The following is a 19,334-nucleotide window of genomic DNA, read 5'->3' as shown; positions in this document are numbered from 1 at the left end:
AATTGGAGTGGTTTAAGGAAAGATTGTTTAGCCTACCAAGTCATGGTAATGGTTACTGGGCTTTAGACAAGTCCTCCACTACTCCCCTTTACACAGGTACCCGCAGCCGTGCTGTGGTTGACCAGCTTTCAATGCCTTGCAACCTAGTAGTTTGATAAAGGCCATCTTAGGTACCAGCTAGTGCCTTTAAAACTTGTTTGTGCATAGCAAAAATAAAATACTGCTCCATAGGAGCATTAAGCAGAGGCACCACTTCTGAAAGGAAAAACTTCTTACCCTAGACCATTACTGTGCGTGTATGTGGTGGTGGTGGTGGTGGGGGGTGACATGCTACTGCATTTTGGCAAAACAATCTGCCCATGACCCACACTGAGCTGGTGTAAACTCTATACGGCTTACTTTGCTTACCACTGGTTAAAAATGCCAGCCAGGCTTTGGAAGGATTACTCTGAATGGGTCTAAGGAAGAAACATCTCTGTGCAAATATTTTGCACTTACTGACCTTCACAGGAGAAGTCTGACTTCACCAGAGTTAGGAAATGCTGGTGAAAAGCCACACTGGCTTTACAGCAGTTAGTATTTTGAAAAATTTTTTTTTATTGGAAAACACCTTGGAACATCATCTCAGTCCTGTATTACTCATGGGGAAATGAGCGAGTGGTGGGCACAACCACACACACACTAGGGCCTCTCATTCACAGTCCTCAAACTCTGCATGCACAAGATTGCCATCGCCACATCTCATTGTGACAACTACACACCTGAAGGCCTCTCAGGTCACTTACACTTACTCTAAACAAGCACATCAGGAAACAGTCTCCAAAAGGAGACGTAAAAAGGCTTCCAAAGCCATGGAGAACCCATTTTTAATTATGTCTGAAACCTGAAGAGCAACAGTGTGTTTGTGGATGGCATTACCTAAACTCAGCCAGAAGACTTGCGGCTGGCCAACTAATTCAGCTCAATCTTCACCCACCCCCAATAAACACCTGCTGCCATCACACACACTAAAGCTCAAAACATACAGCTTAAAAATCAGGACTCAGAGGCTGTGGTTAGAGATTCTAATTGGCCTGGACTGGCTTTGTCCTGATAAAGAGGATAGCAAGTCAACTCTCTGCATAAACAGAACCATCTACTGATATGGGAAATTAGACCCATAAAAGTGTGGTTAATCTTGTATGCAAGGCCATGGAAAGAATAAATCAAGAACCTAATTAAAATAAGAACATAGGAAACTTCTAAACCCTGGACTCTACCCAATTTAGATGTCAAGGGCAGGCCATGACTACACCATCTGGTGGAATTCTCTGGTGAAGTCAATAAGGCCATGGATGAGGGTAAAAATACATACTTGCCTACCATGACCTGGACAAGGCAACTGACAATTCCCCACTCCAGTATTTTACATAAACTCAAAACAGGGCATAAATCCCCAGGTCACCAGATGGATAGCCAACTGGCGCAGACAGGACAAATGTCATTAATGTGGGCAAATCCAATTCACAAGAGGCCAGTTACTAGTGGTGTGCCACAGGGCTCAGTGCTGGGACCACTCCTGTTGGAAAATACTTCTCCAAAGTAAAGGAGAATGTGGGAGGCCTCTAGATGACAGTCTGCCAACAACTGCAAGCCGGGGGCAGTCATGGAAATGCCCCCCCCCCCCCAAAATGTAGATATTTTTCAGAAGGGTCTAAACTGGTGCGAGAACCATGGCCCAAAACTAAAATGTGGAAAAAGTGCATCATATACTTTGGAAGTCAAATACCCCTGTAAACTACATTAACACACCCTTAACAGTACATTCAGAGGGGAGAGATAGTAGCCTGAACTTTGACCGCTCTGTGTCCACAGTGGTGATGAAGTCCTGTGTGGCAACATTTCCTTAGATCTGGATGCCATCATTTTTAGTCCCACTGTACTCCGCCTTCAATAGATCAATAGGATTACAATGCACCATTTGGCATGAAATTAGGCACTTCTAACAGCTGGAGTAAGAGGTCACTCAAAGAAAACATAGGGCACAAATATCCTATGTGGACAGACTACTAGCTCCATCCCTTTGTCTGCTACTAACTACCAAGGGGTGTCCTATACCGAACCTAAAGGCACTCAAAAACTCGAGCCCTGACAGAGCTGTACATCTGCAAGTCAAATAGCACGTGAGACACCTGACCTAGGATCTGAACTTGGTCAATGACTTGAACATTGAGACACAGATGTCTGAAAAAGGCCATCTTGAGATTGCCCCTTTTTTGGAACAGACTTCCTATTCACATTAAGTAGAGCCCTTCCCTGGCCCTTTTCAAATGCAATTTGAATCAATGGAAGTGGAATCCAATTCACACTTGGGGAAGCATCTGTCCCCCTTATGGGCAGGGGCAATTAATATACTCAAGGCATAGGTACAAACGCATGCCATCCTCTTGCTCCAGGGGTCAAACACTGGCTAGGCTTGTAAGGTCTCAAAGCAGTTAGCTTAGTAATCTCTTACAAGCTTATGTAACACAAGACTTTTGCAGAAACTCATAGGGCAGTCAATGACACATTTGCCCCTGGTCCCAATAAATCAATACTCAAGTTCCTTTATTAACCACTCCCAGTTGTGCCCACTGCTGGTGGGCAACTCTGAAAACAAGAGATCCCCTTCCCATCACAGCCTTGTTTCAATCAGGAAAACAGACTCCTGCACCTAGGAACTAGTACGCCCAAATGCCCAATTTCACTAACCTAAAAATGGGTACAGTGGGGAAGTCTCCTCATTAATCCTTCTGACTTGGACAAAATGGCTTCAGTGGTCAGAAGCAGCCAAAGGCCATTGTTGGATCACTACAGCCTCAGCCGTTTGCCCCATGGGTTCATACCACCAGATGGTATAGCTACATTTGCAATTCTTGTGGTGCTCAGGAGGCCTCTAATTACCCGGGGAGTGGAGGAAAACTATTAAAGATTGACCTGCCACGAGTGGGGGACAGGTGTGAATGGTAATCTACTGTACTATAAAGTTTGTCCCAGCAAAATGGAGGAGCCTTAAACAGCAAACCCTTAGTCTTTCCAAGGGACAACCACCTCGAGACAAACTGGCAATTAAATACAACGCAAGCCAAAAAGGATACTTTCACAGATTCTTGCCGATACACCAGCAATGATCTTTATACTCAGAGTATAAAGTGGTTGTGCACTTGTTTTATTCCTGTTGCTGACCATCTTTACACCCCATCTGGAAACTAAACAGTAAAATCATTCTAAAAGATAAAAACGCATTTCTAGCAACCTGAACCACATTCCCTGTCCAGTCCTTTTCTATACCATGCCAAAGTTTCTCAAATGCAGTTAGACTGCTAGCATGATGTGTCCTTGTGAGGATATGGCCCATGCTTGCTCCATTATGGTTTTCTGGTACAACCACACATGTTGATGTTGTCCTCAAGGAGCAAAAGGACAGACAGCAGATGGCAAATTTGCAAAAGGACAGACAGCAGATGGCAAATTTTCCCTTGCTAAACCAACTATCTGCCCACTGTGCAGCTCTGTCTTGGAGGAATGCACTTTGCAGCAAGTTCAATGCATTCACACCACCACAACCTTTAAACATTTTCTGTAGATAAGAGCACAGTTTGACCCCAGGTTAGTGATCCACTACTAAGTTAGACTGTTACTTGGATGCAGAAATATGCATAGAACATTATTTTACCACACTTACAAAATGTTGCTTTTAGGTTACAAAGCCCAGTAAATTTCACTACAGTACTGGTGCACTTCTCAATGCTTGGTTCCGGACTCTAGATGCCTTCTGTGCATACTCTACACGGACTCTGCATATCCACTTATGGTTTTCTTCAAGTCTGCTCTCCCACAACCCAATAGGCAGATAGCTAAAAATGGTGATTCTCAAAATATGGAGGACTGATGTCCAAGTATTTTTTCCCTGCTTTAAGTCAAATTCTTGCAAAGACAGTTTCAACTTAAACGTGTTCAAGTATTACATGAAGTGGGGCATCAAAATGACAAAATTCTCATACTGGTTTTACGGAAACATTCCTTGTTAAACCCTTATGTTTTTAGTAATCCTACTATCAATTGTGCTGCCAACTCTACACAAATAGAAGAGATATTTTCGTTAATTTCTTGCCAGTATATTTGGTTAGCAACATTTCTAGAACCTCACAATTTCTACCTAGGATAACACTGCTTGCTCATCTTACATCTAGCTGCACTAGCCAAGCTTTGCTTATTGTAATAGCATTTCTCCTATTTCAATAATAAATCCATAATAAACGATAAAATTATCCCTACTTATAAAACTGGTCAAGTTAACCTGGTTAACCCACCTCTCAATATTGTAACATCTTATTTTAGGAAAGATAAAGACTGCTTTTGTTTACTTTACAAAAGATATGTAAAATTGTGCACTTAGTCAAACTTTCTAGACTACCCTTTCAACAAAGATGGACTTCAGTTATGCTATGGATCCACCACTCATTTTCACTCTCCGCCCATTTGATGCATAGTGACGGAAGAGGCTTTTGTGGAGCAAGGGTCTAGATAATACAAGGAGTGTCTGGCCACGGTGTGCAGAGAACACTTGCCACCACAAATCAAGGCAGGCCAGTTTTAACTAGGGTGATTTCACAAGTCCAGGGGCAGTACCTAAAGCACTGAGAGTCATACTTCAGCATTCAGACTTCCTCTGACATTAGATGTCACTATTTCATGTTTAGGTTGGGTGTCATCACCCACAAGGCAATGGGAGGACTCAGACCATCTGAATGGACTCTGCATAGATCAGCTAGGGCAGTTTAGATTATCCTGAGTTGGCTTACAATGCCATTAATTGGATTCTGTAACTTCTCTTCCTACATGCCTACTGACCACCCAGACTAACAAAATCTTCGGTACTTGGATGTCAGAATAAAAGCAGCAGATGCAGCTTAAATACAAAGCTTAGTTTTAAGCAAACAAGTCTATTTCAGAGACTAGAAATGGAACACTAGCTTTACCTAAGCTCTTCTAGGCAAACAGCTTCAGCAACCTAACCTGCTTGATGGCCAGAAATACTCAATGACAGTGCTGCGTGCACCTTCAAAGATAAGGTCAACCCCAATCAAATATAGCCCTCCCAACACCTACATTAAAATTCTCATGGATCAATTCTGGACCTTTAAAATTCTATTGGCAAGCCTTTTCCCCATCACCTAAAAGTTGGGAAGACTATGTTCAGTTTTCATTGTTTGTTAGACAGTTACTACCAAGTATTAGATCTCTACAGCTCAGTCTGCCTGACTTGCAAAACTACCACAGAGCAAAGAAAAGGTTACAATCCCTTTGTATTAAGCATTGACAAGAGGGCGAAATTAATAGCATCCTAAACTGCAGATCCACTGAGACCGTATGCACTTGATGTTTTGGGAATAAATTCCCTTGAAACATCTCAGTTGAAGACTTCAGGGTTAATTTAAGATTACTGGTCATGGTATACGTGCTAAATGTTAAGTCTACATCTCCCCTTTCAGAGCACTAGCAGAGGGAATGCTGCAATCCAGATCTAGTTTCTAGAACTTCACTTATTGAAACTGCAAAAATCAGTACAAAACCAATGCAAATTAATCCCCCCGACTAGTCTGTTGAAGCAAATTAATCCCTGACCAAGGTCCGTCTGCAGTTAACAGATCTTGGCTGCTTTTGAGACAAAGTACAAGATAGGACATATCCAAAGCAGAACAGCCCTATAGCGTGGGACCCATGAGCAATCAGACAGCGAAATGCAGTCAGCAATCCATTTTACTTGACCACTGGACATAATGCTGCATACTTGCAGGTCAAAAAACACATTGGTCACTAGCTCAAAGGACCTTAACCTGGTATGTGACAGAGGTTGCTCCACCTTTGGGACATGCTTCCTATTCACGTTAAAGCCACTAATTGGATGGATAACTGGAAATTCACCCCAGGGGTTCCGCCGGTATCCCTCTTGGGCAGGGGCAATAGGTATGGATTTTAGTGTCTGCTTGAAACACCCCTTGGTAACACAGGTTGACCTTGGCAAGGCTTGTAAAGGTCCTGGGGTCATTAGCCTAGTAACATCCTATGATACCTGAACTTATGCAAGATCTTTCTCCAAAATTAAACTCAAAGAAAAACAAATTGGTTCAACAAGAATCTGAACCCACATTTGGAAACAGATTTGGGTCAGAGCCTTAAAACTGCAGTTTGTGAAAGGTTATAAGGTATTGATGCTTAGGAATCCTGTAAGCAGACAGGAGTGATGACAGGGAAGTCTGAAAAAGGCATCTGTACTGGCACCTTCCAGCTAGTGGGTATTTTCTCTCCTGTGGAATTAAAAAATATCCATCATGTCTAGGTTTTGCATATCTGGGAACTGGTGTAGGGGTGGTGTTTAATGAAAGATTAAGAAAAAAAATCTTAGCAGTAATGGATCTGCACACTGCATGGTTGAAAGAGGTCAGTGACTGACCAAGAACATAAGACCAGATTTTTTCCAAGAACTGTCAAACTGAGCACTGAAATGAAGTTTGAACAGCACACACACACACACAACATACCATCATGAATTTCCAAATCCCTGCAGGAGTTTTGACACCTGGTGTAGGACACTGGTATGAGTGCTTACAACTCAAGATCAGGAGTTTTGTGAAAACCAGAATCAACGCATTCCTGAAAAGCAGCAAATCAGATTACCTGCAATAAATCCTGAGCACTGTCTAAATGGACCAGCTTAGAAGAATGCTTACCCTGTCAAACTAAAGCTTAAAGAAAAAGGGGGAGGAAAAAACAATTAAGACAACCTGGTCAAACCACTGCTGCAAAGCTAGGGTTCTCACCCTATTGTAGATACTGGGGAAGATGTTAAGCCATGCCATCTCCAGGACCTTCAGTGACTGGACTGCTCCATGATTTTACGGTCTTTTCTAATAGTACTTAGAACATAGCTACGGTAAAGACTTTTCTAGAATGATCACAGGTGCTTAAAATCCAAAAGGCAAAGACTACACATCTAGGTAATCCAACCACCTAAATTTCAAAATCATGCGCTTATAAAATGCCAAGCACAAAGTACAGCATTTTGGCTCAAAGCCTCAGACTGGATTTAGTCCAACAATTGACTTCATTATAGCCAATGTTAATAAATATGAAAGCAAGGATGCAACAAATAATGCTGTTTGGCATCTTAAACAAGGTCTATTCAGAAAGAAAAAAAAGTGGAAGTATAACTTACGAGTCCACAAGTGCAGCAAGTACAAAAATAAAGCATGTGCAACAATTTAGTTTATACCCAAGAAGGTAGTCTAAAAATATGGTCTGGGGATTGTTAATGAAGTTATGGTACTGGCAACCAAGTTTGATGCACAATGGAATTTTACTGTTAAACAGGTCTATTAGGTTGGAGAGGTTGAAAGGAACGATGTCCCATCTATGTAAGCAGCTGCCATATATGGCAGCAAAGCTACATTACTCAACTGTGCTTTAGTTTAAATTTGCCTTGAAAAGTGGAAGGGAAAAAAATTAAAACTTGACAAACCAAGCATTTCACATTTCTGAATACACACTTAAAAAGCCTTAAATAGCAGCATGAAATTGGACCGATTCAGCTTTTAAAAATGGGTAATCAACTGCTGCATCGAGACAGTGGTGTATAAAATATGCACTCAGCTTAGACAAGTGTTTCTAGAAAAAAAGCAGGTACCTGGTTTATATGTAGCCCTTTACACAGCAGTTCCTTAAAAACACCAAGTGCCACCATCACTCCCAGTAATGCATTCTGGAAAAATAATGCTGCATTGATGAAGTAGATGGGAGAGCAGAACATTCATGTACAGAAATCTAGCACCCGGACAACCTAAATGAAATGCACTCACCTGAAATACCTCTTCCCTTGAAAGTTTTTGCAACTATCATGCTGGGCTTGTCCTTGCATTGAGATGCCTTCCAAAATGCCTCATGCAGCTTTTCAATGCTATGGCCATCAACTACACAAGTGTGCCAGCTGCAAAGGGGGAAAAAAAAAATAAATAAAAGATAGAGTGCAGCAGGATGGACACCTGCAGTACAATCCCCCAACGTGCATAACACTTTTCACTACTAAATTCAAAACAAACAGTTGCTAAAAGTAACAAAATGAAAGGCAGCTGAAAGGGAATCCAGCAGTAAAGGGTTAAAAAAAAAATCCAGCTTTATTCCACTAGGCAAAACCTGTAACAGCAAAGAACAGATACATAATCGCACTGCGTTTCAATAAACTTCCACAGATGTAAAACCTTTCACAATGTAAAGTGCTCATTATAAACCCTGCCAATCCAACAGGAACAACATTTAAGTTAAAATTAGCAAGACAACTTCCTTTTGCACAATGATCTTTGACCAGACATGAGATTTGTTCACAAACCTAGTAAACTGCAACTTAATACCATTGGTCTCAGTTAACCAAAAACTGAACCTTAATGTTATAAAAATATAAGCAAAGTAAAATGGTGAAATAAAAACAAATGTAGGTTTGTGGTGATGTAATAAAACTGAGGGCTCCATCTGATGGAATGGTGAAAATTACACTTTCAGGCAGTTCAAGAGACGTTAAAAAGCGCACCCTTTTAGCTATAACTTGGCAGCTCTCATTTTTAGCAGTGGCTTAATGGAGATGCTCATTTAAGCCAGGAAATGTATTGGCTTCTAAAGTGACCTGCCACCACAGTTCTTTTCTTATACTCAAGTTTGCGAGTCCCCAAGCGTCACCCCTCTCATTCCTCTGTACATCCTCTAGAGGAAACGGAAATTTTGCCTCAACAGGTTTTGGTGTGCTTTAAAACAGTATTACTCATTTTTATTCTGAATATCATAACTGTTCATAAAATTCTCCTTCCGAGTTGTCTTTCAGTTTACCTATGTAGAACAAACCACAAAAAAAAAATTCACAGGTAGCTATATATACACTAGCCCTGCAGAGTAAAAATTATACTACTACTTCCCTTACAATACTTTCTCTACTCTTAACAAAAATGGATTCCTTGTGGGAAATAAATGAACACTGAATACTTTCCACACTATGTTAGTTTTCCTTTCCCAAGTAGCAATGACAGCATTTTGGTCACTTTCTACAAAAATGCTCCAAGCACACCAAAACATGTATTCAGGCAAAACTTTCCATCCTAGAGGATGTAAAGAGGAATGAGAGGGGTGGTGCTTGGGAACAAATCCAGTATAAAGAACTGCGGTGGTAGGTAATTTTAGAAGCCAATAAATTTCCTGGCTTAAATGAGTACACCTCCATTAAGTCACTGCTAAAAATGAGAGCTGCCAAGTTATAGCCAAAAGGGTGCACAACATCCTTTGAACCATTTTTCCTGAAAGTGTAATTTTCACTATTAAAACTTTGCCTTTTACTTCACCACAAGCATGTACTTAACTTTTTGCTTATTATTGTTAAACACTACTGTACGTATGTACGTCGTCACTGGTGATTAAGTGAAGCTAATGGAATTTAAGTTGCAAAACGAAGTGGTCTTACTAATTTTAACTTGAATGTTGTTCCTCTTGGATAAAAGGAAATTGGCAGGGTTTATAATTGGCACTTTACATTGAAAGTTTTTTTTTTTTTTTTACCATTTACTGCCAGATTCTCCTTCAGCTGCCTACCCAGGCAATATAGGCCAGAGTTGGCCTTTGTCTCAAAGCTATGCAACAGAGTCAGGCAGTATACAAAGCTAGCCTCCATGACTGCTTGTGTCATACGTGATGGTTTGATAAAGATCTTTATATAGAGAACAGGAATTAAACTTATGTACGGTTGCATAGAATTTTAAACACACACACAATGTTTAACTGAAAAAAAAAAAAAAAAAATACTGGACAATATGTAATAAATGACAGAGCAGTTAGAACCACAATGGCATATACCTAAAGCAATGAGTTCTACAGAGACACTCCCAAATAAATTTAAATTACGAATGTAAATATGGAATGGAAAATACTAAGCAGAATGTCAGTCCAAATCAGCTCACCTTTGGTCAGAAACCAAAGCTTTGACTACTTGCTCTGAAAGGGGCTGGCATACAATAGAGTAGACTAAACGGAATAAAGGACATTCACTAGCCATACAATAGTGTTTAGCCAAAGCTCATTCCAGGCTGTAAAAAAGTAAAGCCCCAAGCAGGACCTATGTCAGTTAAAAAGGACAATGAGGTTACAGAAATGAAGACAATACTGATAATCATTACTGCTGTGGAAGTGAGTGAAGCAGCCAGATGTGCTGCAGAGAGAGATAGCCTATATTTATAGGAATCCGATGTTTTTCCACACCAAAAAAAAAAAAAAAAAAAAACAAAGCCAAACACAGAAGTGTGCAAATAGTATTGGAGCTCAAAGAAATGTAAACTGCAGTACTAGATGAATATAAAACATCCCACACAGAAGAGTGCATTGACATGGCACATATGGAACGCGTTGCACTCAGGGAAAAGAAAGAATAACCCCCACACACACACACCTGACTATGTTGGCCAAAGATGCAACCCAACAACTACGTATAAAATCAGTCCATCATGGAAAGGCAGTGGGGCACTCCTTACCAAAGCTGTGGTCAAAACAGGCTAAACTTGAGTTTGACAACCAGATGTCATTTTCGTTGCTTCCCAGTCAGCAGCCATCACTGAAAATGCTAGAAGTACACCCTTTTCATGAAACTGCTCTTAAATGGATAAGCCAAAGGGTTTTAACAAAACAAACCCAACATTTCAGTAAAAACTCACCCAGCCAAGCTAGAGTCTTCACTGTGTACCACCTTAAACAACCTATAAAATGGAGGCTCCTTGGGACATGCCAGTGTTTCATCTACATGGCTTCCAAATGCCCATGACTTCGCTGGCTACTTCTTTAGGAGTACATTCAAGCCATTAAAGCCAAAAACCACTAGTTGCAGACAAGCATATTTCTGCCTTTTCTGACCTTGTTAGTACAGCACAAGTGAACGACACTGGTCAAGAATGGAAGCTGTGTTTTCTAAAGTAGCTCAAACTACTGGGGAAGAGGAATTCTTGAAGTTAGCCATTACGCTTCAAAAGGGAAGTACTCTCCTATCTGCTGCGGTCAGAGATTAGTAATGTACTACACAATCCTACAAGAGAGATGAGACACCCTTCTACTTACTAAGCAATCAACTCCAAATGCTGGAGGAGAAGGTAGGAATTGGGAGGAATAAAAGAAATTCTTTGGGTTTCAATACATTATAGTACACCGTTGACAGCTACCACACTCCAGCTCCAGAAAACTACTTTAAGCTGTGTGCTTCTGTTCCTGTACTAAAAAGGCACTAACCTTTGGATATACTGACTACAGATTCAGTGCAAATGCCAAGTCTCCTTCAAAGGGAGGATGGAAAAGTCTGCAACTACTGTTTGGCAATTTTACAGCAGGAAATACTCAGAGGTGATAAAGCTTGCAGGTATTTTACTTTAAGCGGCAGCAGATGCAATTACATCTGCATAGCATGAACAGTCAGTGTCAAATTCTTGCAGCCTTTTCAAAAAGCCAATTAAGAGTCTTCCTTGTATTGCAGTACCCAAAGTTAGTCTACATCCATTGTGCACACAGCTTGAATATGAGGAATTTCACATCTGCAAAATTTCTGACTCCTACCTCCTAAAATTTCTCAGACTCCTACCTCCTACTGCTCACTACATTTACAGTTTGCCCTAGACAAGTCCATAAAGCAAGATTTATTGCTCTGCCTAATGTGGCACTGGAGCCATCCACAAAAAGCCAGTCTGACCAATAATGTAATGCAAGTAAAACATTTGCACAATGCTTCCTTTAAAGGAAAACTCCACCCTAGAACAAAATGGTTTCCAAACCTATTTTAACACCTCAAAAAAACACTCAAAGTGCTTTATTTGTAATTTTAGCCCATTTCCACAACATGGCTACCAATGGGACTTTATGCATAAACATGATCTTCTGCCTCACCCCTCTTCACATAATACTTTGAATTTTCATGCCATTGACATAATGGAATTTGGGAGGGTCAGTCTGTAAAAAGGACTGCTTTTCAGTCTAACCCTCATTTGTGTTTTGCTCAGACCTTGTTTTACACTAGTTATCCAGGTGCAGCCAGAAAAGTAACAAACTGTGTGTAGTTCAAGAGGAACCCCCCCCCCCCGTTTCTTCGGGTTTTCTTTTGCAGTCTGAGGAATTGATTCTACAAGGGCATCTCAGTGCAGTGACAGTTTTAGCACCCCTGCAGTAGTGTGTGGGGGAGGGACTTCATTCCGCTTGAGCAAAAAAAAATTACACACACACACAGCGCCACACACACACACACACACACAGCGCCACACACACACACACACACACACAGCGCCACACACACACACACACACACACACACACACACACACACACACACACCCACACACACGCACACACACACACACACACACACACACACACACACACACACACACACACACACACACACACACACACACACACACACACACACACACACACACACACACACACACACACACACAGTCACACACACACACACACACACACACACACACACACACACACACACACACACACACACACACACACACACACACACAGCCACACACACACACACACACACACACACACACACAGCGCCACACACACACACACAGCGCCACACACACACACACAGCGCCACACACACACACACAGCGCCACACACACACACACACACACACACACACACACACACACACACAGCGCCACACACACACACACACACACACACACACAGCGCCACACACACACACACACACCCACACACACACACACACACACACAGCGCCACACACACACAGCGCCACACACACACAGCGCCACACACACACACACACACACACACACACAGCGCCCCACACACACACAGCGCCCCACACACACACAGCGCCCCACACACACACACACAAATCACGATTAGAAACAGAAAAGCAGTCCTTTTAAAGAAGGTAAAGGACAGTGACCTTCCCAAATCCCATTAAAGGTCAATGACATGGGAATTTCAGAGTTATTTCCTTATGTCTGGCATGAGTCATACAAAGTATTATGGGAAAGAGAAAGGGTTGAGGGAGTACAAGCTCACTTTAATGCATCAAGCCCCACTGGTAGCCATGCTGTGGAAAACGGGCTAAAGTACAAATAAAAGCACTTGAGTGAGAAATTTTTTTTAGTTCTAGGATGGTGTTTTCCTTGAAGTGAAATGAAAGAAAACACAGCAATAACCACCACTGGTACCAAGTGCAGTGTACGATTCAATCATATTGGTACGACAGCCTCCTTAAGTCAATTACGCAAACTTACCCAAAGGCTTCACAACGCTCACGATAGACCTCCATGTTATGCTGAAGAGGAGCGGCCTCACTCTGACCAAGGCGGTTAACATCAATGATTGCCACAAGGTTATCCAGTTTGTAGTGAGATGCAAACGCCATAGCTTCCCAGACAGCACCTTCAGAGGACTCGCCATCGCCCATCAAACAAAACACTCTATAACTAAACATTAAAAAATAAAAAAAAACCTTTTGAAGCATTTCAAACAATATAAGCAGAATAAAATAGAATCCGATCTTCATGGTTTGACTAGGGAAGCTTTGCTAGAAAATACACAAAGGTCAGAAAAATTACACAAGTAAAAAAAAAAGTGTTCTCTACAGCCAAAACAATGGAGACGTACATTTTCCAGTACACATCCATCAATTATCCTGCATACCTTAGGAAGCCATTCTGCCTTGCAAAGCTGCAAAGACGACCTTTCCTCCAAGCCCACCCCCCTTGGTTCAGCCAACAGTGCTCCCTTCAGTACGTACATCTTTCCAAGTAAAGAGCTAACAATTTGACTGTACAGGTATTCATAAATTCATCCTCAGATATGCTCCATTTAAAATCAGAGTACCCGGTTTATGCCACTTCTCAATGTTCATCTAGCCAGCCTACAAAGCAATAGAAGTCACTACAAGATTAGCCAGCGTATCAAAAAGTTACAACAGGATTAGCAATGTTAAAATGCAGCACTCCTTTCCAGCTACAAAAAGGAAAAGTCAATTTATTCTCCTATATAAAAGGATAGTGTGGTGTAAACTATTAAGCTCTGCCAGAAAGCTCAGTCTAAATGTTCTACCCCATTTACATATGGTAGAAATGCACTTTGATTGTCCTATCAATCTGGCAAGGTTCAAAGCTAAAAAACTCCTACTGTGTCAGGGCCAGAACAGCCCTTTATTGTGAAAGATCTCAGTTGTAATAAACCATGCACAACTTGTCAGACATCCTCCATGGCTATACTACTGCCCATTTAATGTACAGGAGAACCAAACCCTTCAGGTGGTGGGAGGGGGGGGTCAGATGTGCATGATCTTGCCGCCTGTTTTCCCACCCAAGACGGAGGCTCAAACAATGTTACGAGATACATGCCCAGATGAGATGAACACCAGTGCTTCAACCCCTGGTTGATCTGCTAAAGATCTTTGAGGATCCTGTTTGGAGGACTCATTTGTCAAATCGGTTTGCTTAATTTGATGACAGATGCAGGAACCCAAAAACAGATTTCCCTTTCACTCCCTGACAGCATCGGGGACTTCTACAAAGTTTGTAGTTCTTAGGCAGTCTCTCAAAGAGGAGCTTACGAATTTTAGATATGCTTAGCCTCACCTGGTCTCAAAGACCTTTTTCCCCCCTGTGAACCATGCTTTGGAGTCCAGAGTGACGTTGGTCAAGACGGAATTAATCTTTTCACCCAGTTCAAGATTAATCAGGCTAGGGGCTAGATTCTGGAAGGAATTTGACACAGTAAGGGTTCAACTGCCAAAGTTTTCTGAGCAGGTTTACGCAGAGAAGCAAGGACAGGTTCATGGAGAGCAAAGTTCTAGGTTTAAAAGCAGTTTCCAAGGTTTCTCAGGTGTCAAAATGTTCTCCATAAAGTGCCTTGGAGGCAGCAGATACCATTAAATACTTGGGGTGACGAGAGGTAAATGAACGCTTAGAGTATCTAGGTTTCACATTACCCAAGTATCCTTTTAAACAAGGATGATTTCTTGTGGCCTAACCAGCAGAACTCCCAGCCAAAATCCAAGGCAATAAAAGTGGCAAGTTGGCCATGCCTAACAAGGGTTTCTTTCCTAGAAAGAAGAATCAACTTAAAGTCTATGCTGAGCCGGAGCACCAATTTTTAATTTTTTAAAACCAAGCCACTGGGGTGCCTTGTCTCAAGTTGGCTCTCCATAAGGCAGCCTGCCTGTCAGAGGATTCTGACAAGGATTCCAGATGATTTGTAAAGAGTTTGGGGGAGGGGGTTCTACCTCATCTACAAGACCATACTATTTCTCCAGCAAATACTGGATTCTGGTATTGGTTCCAGTTCCTTCAGAAAGGAAGGATGCAAAACGTATTCTCTAGTATTTTCTTGGTTCTCCAATTGTGAGACAGACATGGGACTTTATGTTGAATAAGTTTGGCAAGGTCAAATTACAAGTCCCTCCACCTAGAGTGTTCTTCCACCATTTTATGACAACCTTGGTTTTGACCTGTCTTGCACACCTCCTGAAGCAATGAGGATATCCACATTTAAACCTGATGCAACAATATCAGTTGCGTGATCCACTGCAATGCAAGTGGACATCAAATGCCTTGCTCCAGTAGTGGCCCACTGAGACTGGGCACTTGCTTTTTCCATATTTGGATTTGCTGATCTGGGCAGAGCCGAAACCATGTGTGGAAATCACTAGGGGTTCTCATGACTCTTCCCCATCTAGGGTTCAAGCTTAAATATCCTAAAGTCGTGTAGGGACACACACTAGTCTAAAACATCCCAGAAAGACTAAATTCTGGAAATTTCCCCAGAGAAATGACAGACTTAATTCCTAAATTTTGGACCAACTACACCCATGATTCCCTTACTACTGGCCAGTCTTCATGCAAAGAATTTTGGTGGTATATTTCAAATTGGATGCAGTACCTTCATTTTTTGGGCTCCCGGTTACTAGTGCTGCCCTTCAAAGTAGTACAGTCAGAGAACTGTATTAGTACAGGGATTCCTTTTCTACTCTCAGATGCCAGTACAGCCTGTCCAGATATATTAGTCCAACTTTGCCTAGGGAACACGTCAATGGGGATGCAAGTGCTACCTACTTGGGGCCAAAGGATGCATGGAAGCACAGATATGTAGGAGATGCTGGCAGTGGTTCACACCTTGAAAGTTCCTCACCACCTCTGGACTACAGGCCCTCTTCTGGTCATTACAGACTAAGTGAGATGGCACCCCAACACATTAGGGGGTATGAGGTCTTACCCCCTGTGCCAATTAGCAATGGTTGCCTGGGTGCAGGTTTCTCAGTAATACTCTTCAAGCATGCATCTTGTCAGAGGAGAACAGGACAGTGCCAGATTGGACAGACCCACTAGTGAAGATTAAGGCAGCACTGTTCCAGGATCTAGTCTAGATGGAACGCCTTAATGCCATCACCTCCTTTTCAAAAGGCAGACAGCTGGAGAAATTCTGTTCCATACAAGCCTTGCAACCATGCCTGAAGGACAGATGTCTTGACCTCTTGGAAGATTCTGCCCTTTCCACATTTACAAGGTACTTCGACCTGGTCACCACTCAGACCCAAGAAATTTCTATGCTCTCCTTTTAATGGCCTTGGCCAAAGGCAAACAGACTTCCTCACATTGCACCAGTCTCCCCGAGACTGTATGAGCAGAGCAGATCACTCCCATTTGGAACTTTAGACAACCTGAATGATTTAGACTGTTTAGGTAATTGAGTCAATAAGATGCACAGCAGCTGTTAAGGCAAAAAAGGAAAAAAAAAAAAACATGTTTCCAGAAAATTGTGTACAAACAGATGAAGTTCTAGGTAGTGCCTAATGGCCACTGTGGTAAATACCCCTCTGGTCCGGAGATTTTAACTGCACTATTTGTGTATGCCCTTGTTGCGAGGCATTTAATGACCACCTGTCTGCCTCTTCCTTTTTGGAAGACTGCTTTGCTTATTGCTCGACATTCTACAATGCGATTTTTTCTCTGAGCTGCCAAGTTCTCCATTGTGGAGCAACCTTAATGGTACTTCCTCAGAAAATGGCACTTTTCACCACTTATCCTTTTATTTTCAGCATGAAAGCAGTTTCCAGTCTTCACCACTAGACACACACCATAGCAAGGTGGATTAAGGTAAAGGCAAGGAATTGACTAGTATTCTAGAGGCAGCAACTTGGTGGTCCTTCCCTACCTTCATGAACAATGGGCTGCCTTGGTCCTATTGATAGGCCCTTCTCACTCAAGCAGGAGTAGTTAAGGCTTGACAGATTGATGGAGCACAGAGCTCACCTGCTAGCTCACATCTTCCACAACTAAGCCTAGCCAGTAAGGCCACAGGGTGCAGCTCCCAAGAACTACACGTGCATGACTTAGCCATGATGTATGCATCTTTGGTTGTCATAACCACCACCTAGGGCCATCAAGGCAACCAAACTGAGGGGTGCGAATATGGGCCCCACAACTATAAAAAGTGAAGACAAAACAGTTTAGTAGGTGTGGAGAGTTTGTGACAAGGGTGTAAATTGCTAGTGCACCACATACGAATCAGTTAGCAAGACAAGGGAGAAAAATAAATGCTTACCTATTGCAGTTTGGAATTTTTACTGTGAAATTAGCAAGTGCCCCTACCCCAAACGTAATAAAAAAAAAAAGTGTAGTCAAGATTCCAAGTTGACACTCCATAGTTGGACAGTAATGCACAAAACAAGCGCATGACTTGTTCAGACAAGCCAATCATAGCAATTTCAGCAGCTTTGCCATCAAATATAAAGCAAACCAGCCAATATTACTCACTACATTTACTATGAAAAGTGCAGACTTGGAGACAAGTTAAATTATCTATACAGACATATAGAAAGCATTTCATAATGAAGACAAGCTTCTGTGGCACGTGGCAACAGAAGCCAGAACTAGACTTCCAGTGACAAAGAGCCAAGCAATTCAAAGCCATCTGGTATGTGTCTACACAATGTCCCATCACCCCATTTTCGCACTCTGGGTTAAGATCTTACATCAGCTACATCCAATGTTCACAATCCACCTACTGCAAAGCCTCTGGAATCAGAGGAAACCTCAGCATCCAGAGAAATCCCATGCGACCACATATAAATCAGTTAAGTATTCGCCAGACCATTTAGGGTACACAAATTTTACACCAATGAACTTATTCTAACAGCACACAAAGCAGCAGCCTAATCTATGCATGTCATCTCCTTGAAAGGTTACAGAGTCATTATGAAAACCCAGCAACAGCCTTAAAGATAATTTCTTTTAGCTGCAGTTTACTGGACAGCTGGTACTACAAGCCAGCAACCAAAAAACAAAGCTGCAGCTCTTAATGTCTGAACACAATGACTACCTCCCAACCAGTTAGACATTTAAAAATACTTTAAGTAAAATTACAATTTTAGTACAATTCATTAATCCATAACTTAAGGAAATATAATGCAGTCAAGAAATGTGGACAAGACTTTCATGACAAACTTTACATTACTGCTATAGCTCTTATAAAGCTTCATTGATGACTGAATTGAGCAACAAATTAAGGCAATTAGCTGGAAAAGGTAAGGCAATTAGCTGGAAAAGGTAAGACAATCAGGTGCTTTCCTTCATTCTAATAATCAGCTCACATAGAAGTAAGAGAAAATTAACTTGCATAACTCTAAAAAGAACAGAACTTTACACTAAGGAAGCGATAGCGCTGCAAGTTTGCCTACCAGAATCACTAATGTATTTCCATACAAAAAAAGATTTCTGAAGAATGGAAGAACGACTACCTGACATGCAGCAGTTACTACAATCCATTTCTTTACTTTCAACTGCTGTTGCTTCAACAGTAAGGTTGACAACTATCAGCAGTAACAGGACTAGTGAGGCTGGTCCAAGTAGCCTCTCTCAAGGTTCGGATGTCTACCCTTGCGCAAAGAAGTGGTTCTAGCAATGTCTGTGAACAGAGTGAACCTGAAAAGTTGCTGTTTTAAACATCTGAGGCAACTCACGCTTCAATACAAGACACTAGTTAGGCGGGAACATGTTCCCAAGGGGTAGGATGTGGAAGTACCCTACCGGCTTGATCAAGGACTCCTTACTACATTGGGAATTACTTGCTTTACTTCTTAAGCAAGGATGAGAGAGACGGATAATGTCAAGAAGAGGTCCATTTTAAATACTTGTAAACTAGATAGCATAAAAATGGATTTGCTGTTTGTGCATAAATTGAAAGAGTACAATGTTAAGGATGTGGT

General features: G+C 41.7%; 1 protein-coding gene across 1 annotated transcript in view; it reads right to left on the bottom strand.

Annotated features, from left to right (window-relative positions):
- Positions 1-19,334, bottom strand: part of LOC122808888 (transketolase-like protein 2) — a 327,865-nt gene that overhangs the window by 283,878 nt on the left and 24,653 nt on the right. The window contains exons 5-6 of the mRNA XM_044080001.1: positions 13,360-13,551; positions 7,878-8,005 (exon numbers count right to left, since the gene is read on the bottom strand). Coding sequence (XP_043935936.1) covers positions 7,878-8,005; positions 13,360-13,551 — 320 coding nt within the window. The remainder of the gene's footprint in view (positions 1-7,877; positions 8,006-13,359; positions 13,552-19,334) is intronic.

Source organism: Protopterus annectens, chromosome 8.part0 (genome assembly GCF_019279795.1).
Source record: "Protopterus annectens isolate FY-2018-M chromosome 8.part0, PAN1.0, whole genome shotgun sequence".
Taxonomy (NCBI): domain Eukaryota; kingdom Metazoa; phylum Chordata; order Ceratodontiformes; family Protopteridae; genus Protopterus; species Protopterus annectens.
Note: the sequence above shows the minus strand (reverse complement) of the source record. Positions and strands in the feature narration are given on the sequence as shown.